The sequence below is a fragment of the Eublepharis macularius genome, chromosome 5 (genome assembly GCF_028583425.1).
Source record: "Eublepharis macularius isolate TG4126 chromosome 5, MPM_Emac_v1.0, whole genome shotgun sequence".
NCBI lineage: Eukaryota > Metazoa > Chordata > Lepidosauria > Squamata > Eublepharidae > Eublepharis > Eublepharis macularius.
In genome coordinates, this window is record NC_072794.1 from 108,655,499 (window position 1) to 108,672,708 (window position 17,210).

At 40.7% G+C, this 17,210-nt stretch overlaps 1 protein-coding gene across 2 annotated transcripts in view; it reads right to left on the reverse strand.

Moving 5' to 3' along the window:
- The window catches only part of ILRUN (inflammation and lipid regulator with UBA-like and NBR1-like domains), a 61,267-nt gene that overhangs the window by 33,019 nt on the left and 11,038 nt on the right, over nt 1–17,210 (reverse strand). For both annotated transcript variants that reach the window (XM_054979639.1, XM_054979638.1), the window contains exon 2: nt 1,583–1,737. In XM_054979639.1, coding sequence (XP_054835614.1) covers nt 1,583–1,737 — 155 coding nt within the window. The remainder of the gene's footprint in view (nt 1–1,582; nt 1,738–17,210) is intronic.

A 17,210-nucleotide genomic window follows, 5' to 3' on the forward strand; every position in this document is an offset into this window, starting at 1 on the left:
CTTCCATGGCAGAGCAGGGAACTGAACATGGATCATCCAGATCCTAGTCTATCCCTCTAGACACTACGCTACACTGGCTGCCCTGTACTGAGTCCAAAGGAACATCATAGTAGTAGATTACATGAATCCTACTCCACTTTGCTTAAAGGTGAATACAAGACATTTTTCTAATATCTCAAGACATTTTTCTCATTCTGCACAAAAGACATGTCTGTAATCAAAGAACTGATACCTAGTCCTACTATCCAGATGATACCCTGTCATTGCAATATCTGTTTGCAAAGCTATTTCCCTTGCATCAGATCTCATTTCCCTCTCATAATTACATCCCAGTAGATTAGTCTTAACTTTTTTTCACCTTGCCTTATTTCTCATCCCTCCTCAGAGTTTCATCATCATTTCCAGAGTTTTTAAAAAACCACATACTATAGCAAAGTGGCGGTTCCAAGCTAACAGCCATTTATTTTTCTGTTTTAAAGTGCCATCAAGGGCACCAGAGAAATAAGATCAAAGAGTATCTAGAATCAAATAAATTTTAATCTTACTATCATAACTCTGAAAGATAGCATCCTTTTTAAAATATAAATGTGCTCAACATTTTATACGCATTTGGCAAACAGTACCTGTAAACTATATTGTCAACTATTCCAGTTTTCAGAATTCAGGACTGAATACTGCTGATCTACATTTGTTTGCTTTGTTAGAATGTTTAATAAAATATACAGGTTAAAATGTTTACAACTAGTTATTCTCCTCTTTTAAACAATTACAAGTTTACAAACATGCATCAAAAATACACAAATATGAATACCATTATCTTTGGTAAAATGATGCTTGGGAAAGTAATCAGACATATGCTCGGACCACCAGACTATTTAGAGAGTGTTAACTACATGTATCAGACAATCAAAATACACAAAGAAAACATTATCAACAGCTAGAGAGAAGTCCGGAAATTCTCAGCTCCAGAGAACTGAAACCTTTGACCTGCCATCCTAAATCCACGAAACAGAACTATCCCAGTAGAACACAAAAAGAAGAGAGAGATAGAACTTCTAGAAATCAAGGCAGCAGCAATATAGCAGAGGCCAATTTACTAGCTGGAGCCAGGACAGTGCAACATAGAGTACCGGCCAAGACAGCAGCAGCCAAAAAGTGAGGTTGCCAAGATTCTGTGCCTGTCTTGAGTTGGGGGGTGGGCACAATCTTATCTCTGATGTCATGTCGAGCTGTGGAGGCATCTGGCATACCTCCAAAGCACAGCATGACTAAAGGGATTATCTCCCACTTTTCAAGCTTGGGGGAAGAGTATGGTATTGTCATTCTCACCAGAGCAGGAGGGTTGCTCACCAGGACAGCATGGCAGCATTAGCATTAAAAAAAAAAACAAGGAAGAAATTTTCAGCATATATGGGGAGATCTATTTGCTATTAACTACTTCAACATAAATGCTTTTTAAAAACTTCCCTGAATATTCTGACCAAAAACAACCTAACCATAACTAATACTTATACTGTTAGCAAAGAGCATAAAACAATACTAAGGCTGGCAGCAGCCAAAGGGAGATGGTTACACCATTCACCTGTGTTTTGTATCCTCCATGTTTTTGTAAACTGAGTATCAGGAGGGATGGACTCTCCTTCTCCTATGGTCACATCTTCAACAAAGGACATGGAGGGCACATTGATGTTTGGGCTCTCAAAATCATAGTAAGCTCCAATGGCTGCCTGTAAATTCCTGGAAAGAAAGAAAAATGTTTCTTTTAATTACATACCAATAGAGAAAGAACCACTACAGGAGATACTTACATGCCCTGTTTAAAATATAAAAGAGCATTACCTCCTCAGATTTCTGAAAGACTTACAATGCCATCCTAACCCCACTGAAGTCAATGGGCACAGTATGGAGTAAGGGTTAACTCTGCTTATGATGGCACTATAAAATTCAGATCAGTCTACTAACAAAAAATGGATGAAGGGGAAGCAATGAGTATCCTATGCTATTTTATTTATCTGGATATTCATGTCCTGCTTTTCTTCCAAATGAGGACCAAAGCAGCTTGCAACATTCTTTCTCCATTTTGTCCTCACAATAACCTTGTGAGGTAGGTTTGGCTGAAACAGATACTGCCTAGCCAAAATTCACTCGGTGACCTTCCACTGCAGAGTGAAAATCTGAATGTGGGCCTTCTAGATCTTAGCATGACACACTAACCATTACACCATGCTAAAAATCTGAGGATTAAAATTTTAAACTTAGTTTATAAAGTATAAATGGAATATGAAAGTAGTTTTGGTTTACATGTTTAGATTTTGGCAGAAAGAAACAAAGGTCATAAGGAAACAATTACTCAGTGCAAAATTATGCTAGAAGGACACTGGACATTGCATGCTGTCATTTGTGAAATGACTTGAGGATATATGTTCCTAGTGGGAGTTTGTGTCATTCACTATGTTATATAAATTTACTTATGTTTCATTTCCGCTATGTTTCATTTCTATATTAAAGTTATGCTTGATTTCAAATTCCTGTGTAATCCACCGCAAATCTCAGTGAGAAATGTGGGCTATAAATAATATAAATAAAACAAATATAAAATGAATATTGAAGACAAGGATTAGAAATGAAATTCGTGTCAATGAAGTCTGTTAACTAGAGGAATAAAAAATATAAACTGAAAACTATTACACAGAATGGGATCAAGCCAGTCCACTATTAGTGACCATGACAGTACATAATAAAGACCTGATCTCTCCCTCCCCACAGCATGTGTGCATGGTTATACGAATAGGCAACATACCAGGCTATTATGGAGAATGGGAATTCTAGTGGAAGCCCCATATACACTGCTCAAATCTTAACCTAGCCCTCATCCATTCATTCCTTGACTGGAAGGGAGAGTGGACAGAGATATGGGATACACAAACCGTGCCTGTAACAGCTTGTCATACTGAAACCCAAAGCATGCATGCTGAAAGGAACTAGGGAGAGGGTAGAATTAGGGTTCTATTTTGCCCTCTGGGCATCACTGCACTAGCCTCAGGTTAAGAATAATGAGATTATTATACCAGGGAAGGTTTTCTTATAGATCCAGTCATAAAGCTCTACATCAGTAAAGTTATTTCTCAGCTATTGTACGGCACTGAGGTATGGGGTTGCAAAGAACAAACACTCACAAGTTTGGAAACAATTCAAAATCTTTTTTTGAGGGGAATTCTAGCATTGCCAAAGGGGCGCCAGCGGCTCTGATGCAGACAGAGCTTGGCCTCCCCTCAATCAGGGCTCATGCCCATTCAGCAATTTTAAAATCATGGAAAAAACACCTACTAACAAATAGCAATTTATCTGGTAAACTTAGTTTTAATCTGTTGCAAAGCAAGAACAAAGCTCACACCAAATTTTGAACAATATTATCTCTTGTTATACCATTCCAGATGATTTGTTGCAATCTTCAGGGAATAATTTCAATTTGTGGGAACGGAGACATCTTAATCAATTATTCGTTAGTAGTTCAATCAACATTTTCTCCATGGTATAAAAGTATTAAAAAGATCATCTCAAAGCCTCGTTCTTGGTAGAGATAACAGTATATAACCTCAGAACAGCATTTACATCGCTGTGCTTCCAAACTATGCCAATGGAACTACTCAGTGGACGATATTTAAAAATACCCCAGGAACAATGCATTTGTATACATGGAAGTTCGGTGGAAGATCTTTCCTACTATGTTTTCGTTTGCCATTTATACTTGGAGCGCAGAAATAAATTTCTGGCAAAGACATTAGAGAGCTTATATTCCTTTACCAATTCTGACAAACTAGAATTTATGCTATCAGATATGGATCCCCTTGTTTCCAACAGGATGACACTTTTTGCTTTAGCTGCCAGAAAAATTAGTGCAAATGTGGTTCTTAAAAAAGCAGTCTGTTGAAATGAAATGTAACTTTTGAGTCTGGATGTGAGTTTTTAGAGATAGATGTAATTTTAGAAATTTTAAAATTTTAGAGTTGTAAATATGTTTTTAACTTGTAAAGTCCTATGGCCACATACAATGAATTCGTCTTCTAACTACCACCACCACCACCACCACCAAGCAGCCATATTTGTGGACAAGGAACTAACATGCAAGGGAAACCCATGCATATCTTGCAAATGCAATGAGCATATACTGCAGACTTTCCCGAGGGCAGGAGTGCCCTAACAGTTCATCCATACAATGCCTTTCAATGTGGAAATAGCATACACATTACACATAATCAGTAATGCTTTTTACACATGGCTGGAAAAATATCTCCAAATTCTAAGTAGAACTACCACAGTTATAGGGTTCAGGCAATCTGATATCTGGACTCTGACTAATTCTGCATTACAAACTTTAGCACAGAACCACTACCACCTCTTTTTGAACAAGGACAGAGCTATATTTAAAACTGCTAGTTCATTCAAATGCTATGTGCATGTCACATTAACCACTAAAGCGAGACAAATGCTTGATTTTATGTTATCAGCCACTTGTTGCTCCTATGTAGAAAGAGATTTAAATAACTCACAATGGGATTGTGTCAAGAAACAAATGTTCAAATTAGTCTAAAAATGATGATCAATAGCTCAGCGTTTCAGCAAAATATCTCCACTTCAATTATGACTAAGGTGACAGCACCAGTTGCACTCCCTCTACATCATCTTCCTTCAAGCTCTTAAAAATGCAGAAGTCTTCAGACATCTCCTATTATGAAAGTATTAAGAAAAGTATAATCTTATATAGAGAGAACAGCAACACTTACACCTTAGAGGGAAATACTCCCTCTGCCAAGGGCCCAGCTTGCAACATTTTTATTTTTCTTCTTGTAAACATGCTTCAAAGGGGGAAATGCTATTTGTGCACCGAGGATCACTGCCAATTCTGTTCCCTTCCATGTGTCATATTTCATCACCCAGCTTCGCCACTTGGAATGGTTTCAGTGTCTGTTCCAGTTAAAATCTAACAGAAAGAAATGCAGTCTAGAACACAGACAGGCTACTTCATTCTCTGACTGCATTGTAAATCTACTTTTCTGATATGCTGTATTGCAGAGAAAATTAATACAGGCTTAGTTTCATTCTTGGATATTTTCAGCAAGAAGCCAATAGAGTTTCTAGAGAATGTAGTAAAAAATTGAAGTGCTACAGCAAGGCAAACCCTCCCCCCACCCTCAAAAGTAAAACCAAACTCAAAGTCAGAATGACAAAGTAAATGCCTGACTGAAGTTCAATTGAGCAAAAGTGCCACAGAACTGCTCAAGCCTGTAAGGCTAAAATATGGGGCAGAAGACAAGTACATGGGAACACAGTAAAGTTAAAGAACCAGCAAACAATATGACAGCCATTTCTTCCTTATCTTCTCTTAAAAACAAATGAAATAGTGTGAAGATCCACGTATAAAATTGACCCTATATCAACAGATTTTGATGTTTGTTTGAACTTTGGCTATGAAACCCTAGGAAGTGGCAAATGCCCACTCTCAACTCCCATCAGCAGTATCCGAGATTCCTTTTCACAGCCAAATGAGAAGTGTGAAAAGAAAAAAATCTCAAGAGTGGCTCTGATAGTCTGCAGGAGAAACAGTTAAGATATTTCAACACTTTACAGACTGATTACAGAATGAGTTTTTACAGTTTAGGGCTATGCATAACATCTGAGGATTCTGCCATCTCATATCAAGTTTATTTGCATTTATATATAAAGACCTTATATATAAAGACCCCTTTAAGCATTCTACCTGACTCAATCCAGAGGGACAGCTATCTTATTTATTTACAAAACTTATATCCTGCCTTTCTTGCCCTCATCAGGACCACCAGGGTGGCTAATCTGTTACATATTAAAACAAAAATGACTTCTGCGGCATCAGGATATATGTTGTATGCTCTTAAGAGCCACGACCCATTTGTCATTTGGCAAATGTATACATAAAGGAGCAGCAAAGCAATTTATTGAGTATAGTGAGATCAAAAGGCCCTTTAGGGTGCTTCACCAGGAGCAGCAGGGAACAGAGCAGGTCCATCTGGGATTAGGAAAAAGCTGTCAGGGATGATTCAGCCACACAACCCTTTTGTTAGCAGTCAGATTCCCTCTCTCATACCAGAAGAGCAGTTTATGGATACGAAATATCATAAACCCCTTTGCCAACAGTTCCAGACACTGCCCAGCAAGGCAACACAGATGCCAGGTGGTGCAGGGGATGACTGACTGAACAGCCCCCACAACCCAGAGAGCAGCAAAGATAATGACGCTTCCTGAAATATCTCCCTCCACCTTTCTTTTCCCACTTACCTAAGCAAGGCTATTCAACGCACCTAACAGCCTCCCTATCCAGTAGTTACTGGGTTATCATGCAATATTTTACCTATAGCCCAGACCAAGATAATCATATCATATCTTTCCCAACTTATTGTCCTACCTCCGGACAAGCAATTAAGCCATTGTTTTGGAGGCAAGACACCAGTCTTGCTCCTAGGCACGTTTTGACTATAACTAGTCTGCCCAACCATATGCTCAGTGCATTGTGTGTGTCTGGTACCCATCCACATGCCCTCAAGTTTGCCTGAGTCTCCTTCTCGTCATGAAATGCAAGTCACTTTGTTGCTCCTCTGCGGATTCTCTCCTCCTTCTCCCCAAGACTGGTAAATATCACCCAATCCGAATTACTTTCTCCCATTTTCCTCCCTGTTTTCTTAGTTAGCTCTGTGTATATTTCCTGTATGTTTGACTTTAATTGTCTATACAAAGATAAGCAAAAAGCCTTTATGCAGAAATGCTGGGAACCCCTCCTCCAAGCCACAATAAATAATGGTACGAGGAAATTTTGGGCATTGATCTCAAACTCTATGGGCAGGAATGGTTCTGTAAATAGTTCAATAACAGTAAATGCCTGGTATGAATATTTGTTGAAGATCTTTCAGGTGAATAGAGTTAACATCGTAGAAGAACCTGATTATAGCTTGGATGATTGTGTAGAATGGCCACCGGTACAGGCTGCAGAGGTTGAATCCTTGATTGCGTTAATTAAGCCGGGCAAAGCCCCTGGGCCTGATGCAATCCCACTTGAAGCTATTAAAACATTACCAGAGTGGTGGGTGCCCTTTTTAGCCACTTTGTTCACTGCTACAGATAAGTCAGGTTTAATACCTGAAGCATGGATGAATGCTATAGTGATTCCTATATTTTAAAAAGGTGATTGTCAACTCCCAAGTAACTACAGGCCGATTAGCATTTTATTCACTATTGGGAAGTTGTATGCAAGGTATCTGGCAAACAAACTTAAGTTGTGGATATTAGAACAACAGATTTTAGGCCCAGAACAAGTTGGTTTTTTGTCAGAGGAAGTCAACCCTAGATCACTGTATTGTTCTAAGCCATTTGGTGAATAAATATACAAAAGAAAAGGGGCTTAAATTATATGTAGCTTTTTTAGATCTTAAGGGAGCCTTTGACTCTGTTGATAGAGATCTTCTGTGGAAGAAACTAAGGACCATGGGGATTGAGGCGAGATTGCTTTTTTTGATTAAAAAGCTTTATTCCGAAACCACATGTCAAGTTAGATGCTCCAAGGACGGTGATCTAACTCCTAAGATTCCAATTAATATTGGAGTTAAGGAAGGATGCATCTTAGCCTCCTTATTATTTAATATTTTTAAAAATGACTTCTTTATGAAAGGAATTGATGGTCACAATCCAAAACTAGGAACAATGCACGTACTGCTGCTTTTGTACGCAGATGATGTGGTGCTCCTGTCTGTCTCATAAATAGGAAAGAAAAGGATGTTATCTTACTTTTTAGACTATTGTGAATTGAATAAATTGACTTTAAATTTTGATAAATCCAAAATCATGGCTTTTGGGAAAATCTGGAAACCAATTAAGTTATGCCTCTTTTGCTGGGTCTTCTTGAATGATAATTCCCCCAACTCACAAGGAGACCCCTCATTTAGGGTAACAGTTCCCAAAATACATGCTAACATGATACACATCTCAAATGTCTCTCTGATTTTTAAAGAGGATCTTCAACATATGGCTGGTACTCAAATACTTTTTAAGCATATACCCACAGTATTAACTTTCACTCTGCCCCAAACCACAGTTGCAAAGCTCCACCCATCCAGATTATTCAGTTCTTGAACTCAATGAGAGGCATTTGCTTTCTAAACCTGTATGTTTTCCTAATTGCCAAAAGCAATTCTCTGCCTGAAAGTGGTAGGGAAGGAGAAGACAGAAAAACTGAGGTACTGTATAAAATGCAACAATTGCCTCATATATCCTGAGAGGCACATGTGTAAGTAAAAAAGACTGGAATTATCTGGAGGCGTACATTCCTCTGCCCATTTTCTCCAGATTCCATCCTGGGTTGTAAAACAAAATACACATTGCATCTTATAACCAACAATGCATTTTCAGACATCTGAAGATCACCTGGCACTTTTGAGTCTCGGTGAGAAAAGAAATATAAATGAATCCAATACATTGTAATACAGAGAGAATGAGCTGGTATTTCATGAATGTATCTTATTTTTCTCTCTGACTCCAATAGGCCAAAAACCAAGTTAAAAATTGCAAACACCTTTTCTAGTTAACAAAAGAAACTGGCTTATTTGGACAGTCTCATAAAGTCACAATAGAACTAGCTGCATATTGGGATACCCAAAGTTAAACTTTATAACATCAATAATATTGACCTCTTCAATAGTGTATTTTCACTGCACACTACAGCATATTAATTGAACAAAATTAGTCATGTAATATGTTGCATATGCGTGGAGCCCTTTCCATAAGATGGTAGCTAGTATAGAAAAAGAGGTTCTAATAGATGCCAAGTGGGCCACCTTAACCAGGGGAAGAACTAGAAGGTGGCAACTGGAAGGCTACCATGGGCATATGAAGTTCTGAAAGCCTTTAAAGGTCATAACTAGCACCCTGAATTCAACTCTGAAACAAACTGGCTGCTAACGTAGCTGATTTAAACTAGGCAAGATGCATTCCCACCAGATAACCTGAACAGTAATCAGACTGCCACATTCTGAATCAGTTGTAGCTGCCTGGTTGTAGCCTTCAAGGTTAGCCCAACATTATAGTAGTGTGTGAGATTAAAACAGCACAGATTAGCATAGCAAATTAAGCTAAGAAAAGAGAGTCCACAAACCTTAGGCAGCTGACAGAAGACACTCATGACCACAATATCACCCTTCTTTTCAAACAATGAGCCTCCCCCCCCCCCCCGGCAACATTTAATCTTCTCTGCAAAGGTGAATACCATTCCGACCAAAACAACTGGATCCAGTTCCTCCAAGGCATCAGCCTTCCTGATTAGCATTACCTTCATCTTGTCTGGATTCAGCTTCAGCTCATTCTGTTGCAGTCACCAGACCATGGTCTCAAAGCAATGGTTCAGAGAAGAGATGAATGTATCTGGAGGCTTAAATAATGTAACACAGAACTAGATGACAACCATGTACTGATGACAGCCAATCCCAAAGCTCTGGACAATCTCATTTCTGTAAATATCAAAGAGCAAATCAAAGAGCATGGGGGACAGAAGGAACCCCACAAGGCACCCCACCCCTAGGGCACCCCACAAGACAGATCCCAACCCATTAAATTGGCTTTTCTAGCGGAAATTCTTTTCTGTTCAGACCCTCCACAATCCACTAAGGAGTGATTCCTCTAACACTAACTCCGTATTTCAGCCAGTGAATAAAGTTGGAAGTCAACTGTATCAAAGGCCACTGAGATCTAACAATATCAACAGGGATGATATTGCCCCCTATCTAACCTTAAGCAAAGTCTGCCAACCGGGTCATCCAAAGGCATCCTGGTTCTGAAACTAGACTGAAATAGGTTGAAGATTATGTTACCCAGGAACTCCCAGAACTGCTCCACCAACTTTTTAAAGCGAGGATTTAAATCCAGTGGCACTTAGAGATCAACAAGATTTTCAGAGTATAAGCTTTCAAGAGCCAAAGTTCCCACCTTCAGCAAAGGTGACTTTAATGACTTCCTTCAAAATTCTACAGAGAACTCCCTTAGTCAGCAAGACACTAAGAATTATAACCAAAGGCCAATACTTTTGCCTAGCATGATTGTTAGCTGCCTTAGAAATACAAGTATTTTCTCAAAGCTATATGACTGACTGACTGATTTGGTTGATGTATTAGATTTTTAGCCTGCCCTCCCTGCAAGCAGGCTTAGGGCGGGTTACAATCATAAATATATTACAATAGATAAAACCAATAAAATACATCTCAGTACAAACATAGATTTCAGCATTCCAGATGGGGCACCCTTCCCCTTCCCCTCATACACAAGGGAAGAAAAGGGTGAAGGTGTGGGTTGATGAAACTCTTAACTCCTCAAGCATGGGGGCAGATGGACCATATTTCCCCACACACACACTGGCAGGAGACCGGCAGGGAGGCTAATTTGATGGATCTAGTGTTGGCCTCAAACATATGCCTGGTGGACCATCTCTATCTTACAGGCCCGCCGAAAAGATACAAGTTCTTGGAGGGACCAAGTGTCTTCCAACAGAGAGTTCCACCAGGTTGGGGCCAGGGCAGAAAATGCCCGGGCCCTGGTTGAGGCCAGCCGGACCTCCCTGGGGCCAGGGACCACCAGTAGGTGTTTACCTGCAGATCTCAATCAATCATTTATTACAGTCGCAAGACCAGCCAAGTTAAGTACAGATAAAAAAGAACGGTTTTTAAATACTTAAAATGGACAAATACGTAAAAGATGATTATATATATACACACATACACATCTAACTATAAAACTCACTTCATTAATTCACTTCCCAGCAATTGACATTTCCTTCATTAAGTGATTCTGCTTCCTGAGTACTGTCACACAGAATTTTGCAACTGCTTAAGATACACTTCGCTGACTATCCTCTAAAAGATATACCCGAAGGGTTTCAGGACTAAAATCCATATAATACTGTAATGGTTTGAATCTATAAAGTAGTGGAATAATTAATTGTATCCTATCTTCTTGACAGAATTCGCAGCGCAAAAGTATGTGTGTGGTATTTTCAACCATTTTATTCGAACAGGGACAACAACGCTGCTGCAAAGGCAGATGGGAGAATCTCCCATACAGAACTGCAGAGGGGAATGCATCAAATCGTGCTCTAGAGAAGGCCCATCTACATCTTTCGTTTGTAAAATCTGAAAGATATGGGGATGTGGTGTAACTCAGTCCTTTTTTTAGGCTCTTATAACTTAGAGGGAGTATTGCCTCATCATTTTGGGACTCTATATTAATTAATCTTTGGGTTATTAAAGCTTTTGCTTTCTTGAGTCCCATATCAAACAGGGCTACCAGATCCAAGCCAATCAGTTTAATTTTATCAGCTATCTTTGAGCACCATGAAGGGTAAAGTGCAGAAGCTAGCAACAAGGGAATTAAGCCCTTTGGCTCAAGATGAACTCTTAGCCAATAATAGATGCCATGTTCCCAGATTTTTAGTTCGATTCTGGGCAAGCCAGCTTCTTGCCTAAGAATGACATTAGGAGTACATCTAGTTACATTAAATAGTGATGTAAGAAATTTAGATTGGACCATTTCTAAGATCTTAACATTAGCAGTTAGTTCCATTTGTGATCCATATAAGAGTTGCGCTAATGATTTTGTTTGGAATAGTTTCAGGGCTGCAGATATAAAGCCTGCACCTTCTCTTCTGAAGAATCTAAAGATGGCATTAGCACTCTTTTCTGCAGCATTTGCTGATGAAATAGTGTGGGCTTTAAAGTTAGCATTGAATGTAAAGATGACTCCTAGATATTGGAAATTTATAACCTGATCTATAGTATTCCCATTTATTTCCCAGTTAGTTTTTTTAAAGTGTCTACTAAAACACATAATTTTAGATTTCGAGTAATTAATTGTCAGAAGCTCAGTATCGCATTGATCACACAATTTTTTCATGGCACGCTTTAGACCAATTTTTGTTTGGGACAGGACCGTATCGTCAGCATACATGAGAATTGGTATCTTTCTTCCTGTAAGACTCGGGGCATGGACATCTGTCTCATGAAAACATTGAATCAGTGTGTTTACATAGATGTTGAATTAAAAGGGTGCTAATAAGCAACCTTGTTTAACGCCCTTCTGGACTGGGATTTTCTTAGTTTGCCATCTTGTGTGTACCTTATCTGGAGTTCATTACTCTCATGAAGCTTAATCATCAGATGTAACAATCTTTTATCAATGGATGTATCTCCTAATTTAGCCCATAGTCCTCCTTGAGAGATTATATCAAAAGCAGCCCTAAGGTCTATAAATGCTGCATATAAATTTTTCTTGGGAGACACTGCATGTTTGTGGATGAGGTAATCCAGTACTAAGCAGTGATCCATGGTTGAACGGCCTTGGGAAAAGCCTGCCTGTTCAATTTCTAATAGATTCACTTGGTCTAGCCATTTACATAGCTTCAGGCATAAATGCTTAGTGTATAATTTACAAATGACATTCAAAAGGCTGACTGGCCTATAATTGTTTGGATCATTTTTGTTCCCTTGAATCTGATCTGGAACTCCACAGGAAGCCAATGCAGCTGCTGCAGAGTTGGAGTCACATGTGCCCTGAATGAAATTCCTGTCAGGACATGAGAGGCAGCATTTTGGACCCACTACAGTTTCCCGATCAGACCCAAGGGAAGCCCTGTGTAGAGCAAGTTACAGTAATCTAATCTGGAGGTGACTGTTGCATGGATCACTGTCGTTAGGTCATGGGTTGAGAGATAGGGGGCAAGATGCCTGGCCTGCCGGAGATGAAAAAAGGCAGTTCTGGCAGCTGCCTTGACCTGGGCCTCCATTGACAAGGAGGAGTCCAGCATCACACCAAGGCTCCTGGCTGATGAAACGGGCACAAGTGGTGCCCCTTCAAAGGCCAGGAGCTGAATCCCCATATCTGCCCCCCCCATGGCCCAAGTACAGGACCTCCATCTTCGTGGGGTTCAACTTCAGCCTGCTCTGCTCCACCCATCCAGTCACGGCCCCCAATGCTCTAATTAGGGCCTCGGGACCAGAGCCAGGCTGGCCATCCATCAACAGGTACAACTGGGTGTCATCCACATATTGATGGCAACCCAGTCCGAAACTCCATGCCAGCTTGGCGAGAGGGCGCATGTAGAGATTAAACAACAATGGGGAGAGTAATGCCCCCTGTGGGACACCGCACACCAAGCACTGGCGTGCTGATAACCTCTCCCCCAGAGCCACTCTCTGTCCCCGACCGTGGAGAAAAGAGACAAGCCACTGCAGGGCAGTCCCTATGATCCCCACATTGGCAAGGTGGTGGGTCAACAATTCATGGTCAACTGTGTTAAATGCTGCTGAGAGGTCTAGCAACACCAGCAGTGCTGACCCGCCTCGATCCAGATGCCTACGGAGATCATCTGTGAGGTCGACCAACACTGTCTCAGTCCCGTGGCCTGGGCGGAAACCGGACTGGAATGGGTCCAGGACCGATGCAGAAAACCCTGCAACTGCTCTACCATCGCTCGCTCAATCATCTTAGCCAGAAATGGGAGGTTACTGGGCGGTAACTGGATGGATTGGTGGGGTTCAAGGTTGGCTTTTTCAGGAGGGGCCTCACAACGGCTTCCTTTAACGCCCTGGGAAAAACTCCAGAGCTCAATGATAGATTAATAATAGCCTCCAACGGAGCCCTCAGCCCATCGATACTGGCCTTATCCAGCCACGAGGGGCAGGGGTCCAAGGGACACGTAGTGGGCCTCAACCAGCCACAGGATCCTGTCAACATCCTCCTGGGAGATCAGACTGATCTAAAATTGGACCAGAAGATGGCCAAGGGGTCTCCAGTTCCCTTACTGTATCAACCGTGGTTGGCAGGTCACAGCGGAGAGACAAGACTTTGGCTGATTCTGCACACATTGGATAATGCAGTTTCAATGCACTTTATCAATCATTTGAGGTGGATTTTTTGTTCCACGCACAAAAAAATCCGTTCCAAATGATCTATAAAGAGGATTGGAAGTGCATTATCCAACGTGTGCGGAATCACCCTTTGATCTGCAAAAAAGTTCCCAAAAGCCTCACAGCTAATAGCCGAATTTCTAATTTGGCAGTCTCCCGGCGAGAGGGAGACCAAGGACCGAAATACCCGAAATAATTTCGCTGGGTGTAGCTAGCAGGCGCTATGGAGGCGGCATAATACTCCTTCTTTACCACCTTCATAGCCACCTCATAGGCCTCATATCCAAATATGCTGGTAATATTATTGTGAAATTAATGAGATAAATGTTGCTTTTTTATTTTCAACTTTTATCTATTCCTACTTCACAGATGGCAAAAAAGGTAGCACAGAGTACAATAGTCTGCAGCTCTCTCTCAAGAACTGGGTATATTTTGCTTGTTAAAAACAAATACAAGTATGCCAAATAATACAATTTTATAAGGTAAATTATAAATTATGCATTTTATGCTGTTGAAATAGCAACATAAGTTTAGATTTGATAAGGAAATATATATTTTAACTTTCCCAACAATTTCTCTTGCCAAAGTCCAAAGGAGAAAACTCCCACTTGCTTCAAATTTCTGGAAATTTTACATCTCTATCCATGTATGTGTAGTATGAGCAGAATAAATCAAATGAAGTAAACAGACATATGGAAATTTAATTTCTAAACTGCATTGCAGAAACCAAGATACCTCAGTGAATTTTGGGTTTCTTTCTCTCTTCTATTGCAGAATTTAAATTGTGTTAGTCATTAATACCTGTTGTAGAATGTAGGAACAAATACTCTTGACCTGCGTTACTACTGCCATAGTGTAATAACTATAGCCACATAACAAATGTGTACATTATGCTTAATACACCAGTGAGGAAAAGTAATTGATGTAACCAGAAAAAGCTGTTACAACACCTATCTATTTCTCTAAAGTAGTAGTTTTGGTCAGGTTAGCCTAGGACAGTTACTTATATAAACCTGTTTTTTAAATTACAGTAACTGAGGGTGGGGTGAGGACAGAGACTGTACCTTATAAAACATGACATCTTCATGACAGAGACCACATCTTGTTTGCAACTACTTTCAAACTATCACCACGTTTGGAAAAATATTTGATACTTGTATGCTAGCACAACTTGGAAGAATGGAGATTTTTAGGTACATGAAAAAAAATGGAAGGAAGCCATCTCACATGAGAAAGCACTCCAGAGTTTTGTGACAACAGAAAAGAAGGAACTCAAAAAAGAGCCTCATTAGATTTTAAAAGCGTGTTGGGCAGATCAACTCTCATAAGAGAGTAGATGCTTCCTGAGATAGTTAGGATCCCAGACACTAAAAAGTTCAAACTCAACATTTTAAATTTAGCCTGGAAACAAATCTGAAGCCAACGCAAAAAGTCTCAAGACATATGTATGGTTATGCAAACCCTCCCAAGTCTCTTTCAAACTACTATTTTACATCATGAAATGTGACCAATCCCTACCTATACATTATTCAAATGTAACACTTAACTATAGTTACGGGTTATATCTGTATAGGGCTATGGCAAACTGTCCGTGATGCTCTCAATTTTTATAGTTTTGAAAATATTTTCTCACTTGGTAAGATTTGTGCAGCTTTTTACAGAGGAGGAGAAGGAGAATTATGCAAGTGATAAAGCGTGTATTTTTTCTGAAGTTGCACAAAAATGGTAAACATTATAATGATACCTTTTAATTTGAAATGCCCCCTTCAAAACCTTATGTACAATTAAAAAATGAAATCTCAATGGAAATAGTTGCTGCATTTTGTTGTCATATGTAAGAAGAAACTAAAGTTTTGATACACTATTCAAAAAACATCATCTCTAGATAAAGAACGAATGTTCTGATAATGCATCCAATATAATGTCTTCATCTACTTCTAACTGAAACTGCTATATTCCGAAAAAAAGCAAGAAAAATTACCATGCTTTCCTTTAACTTCAACAATCTAACATCTTTAATAGTAAACTTTACTGTAATACTACTCCATAATTCAAAGGGAAAAAACACACTCATCTAAATTGAGAGCTCAAAAAGGCTGCAGACCCCAATGTTTAATTCTGTAAGAGAAATACAAATCTCAAATTGGCCCCTGACTTGCATTTAACAATGGACTGACAGTGGAATTCTGAGGTTCGCCATGCTGCCTGCACCCTCCAGATTCCAGACAGCACCTGCCTGGACTGTTTCCACCTGGACAGGGGAGATATTTAAGACCTCTATGAGGAGCTTGGGCCAAGGGTCCAGATACAAGCCATTCCCATCTTACAGAAAGTGCTGATCTCCCTGGCCACCACATCATTCTCAGTTGTGGTGGCCGAAGTCTTGGTGATATCCCAATACTCCATGAGCAAGTTACAGTAATCTAATCTGGAGGTGACTGTTGCATGGATCACTGTCGTTAGGTCATGGGTTGAGAGATAGGGGGCAAGATGCCTGGCCTGCCGGAGATGAAAAAAGGCAGTTCTGGCAGCTGCCTTGACCTGGGCCTCCATTGACAAGGAGGAGTCCAGCATCACACCAAGGCTCCTGGCTGATGAAACGGGCACAAGTGGTGCCCCTTCAAAGGCCAGGAGCTGAATCCCCATATCTGCCCCCCCCATGGCCCAAGTACAGGACCTCCATCTTCATGGGGTTCAACTTCAGCCTGCTCTGCTCCACCCATCCAGTCACGGCCCCCAATGCTCTAATTAGGGCCTCGGGACCAGAGCCAGGCTGGCCATCCATCAACAGGTACAACTGGGTGTCATCCACATATTGATGGCAACCCAGTCCGAAACTCCATGCCAGCTTGGCGAGAGGGCGCATGTAGAGATTAAACAACAATGGGGAGAGTAATGCCCCCTGTGGGACACCGCACACCAAGCACTGGCGTGCTGATAACCTCTCCCCCAGAGCCACTCTCTGTCCCCGACCGTGGAGAAAAGAGACAAGCCACTGCAGGGCAGTCCCTATGATCCTGAGCAGTGCTGACCCGCCTCGATCCAGATGCCTACGGAGATCATCTGTGAGGTCGACCAACACTGTCTCAGTCCCGTGGCCTGGGCGGAAACCAGACTGGAATGGGTCCAGGACCGATGCAGGAAACCCTGCAACTACTCTACCATCGCTCGCTCAATCATCTTAGCCAGAAATGGGAGGTTACTGGGCGGTAACTGGATGGATTGGTGGGGTTCAAGGTT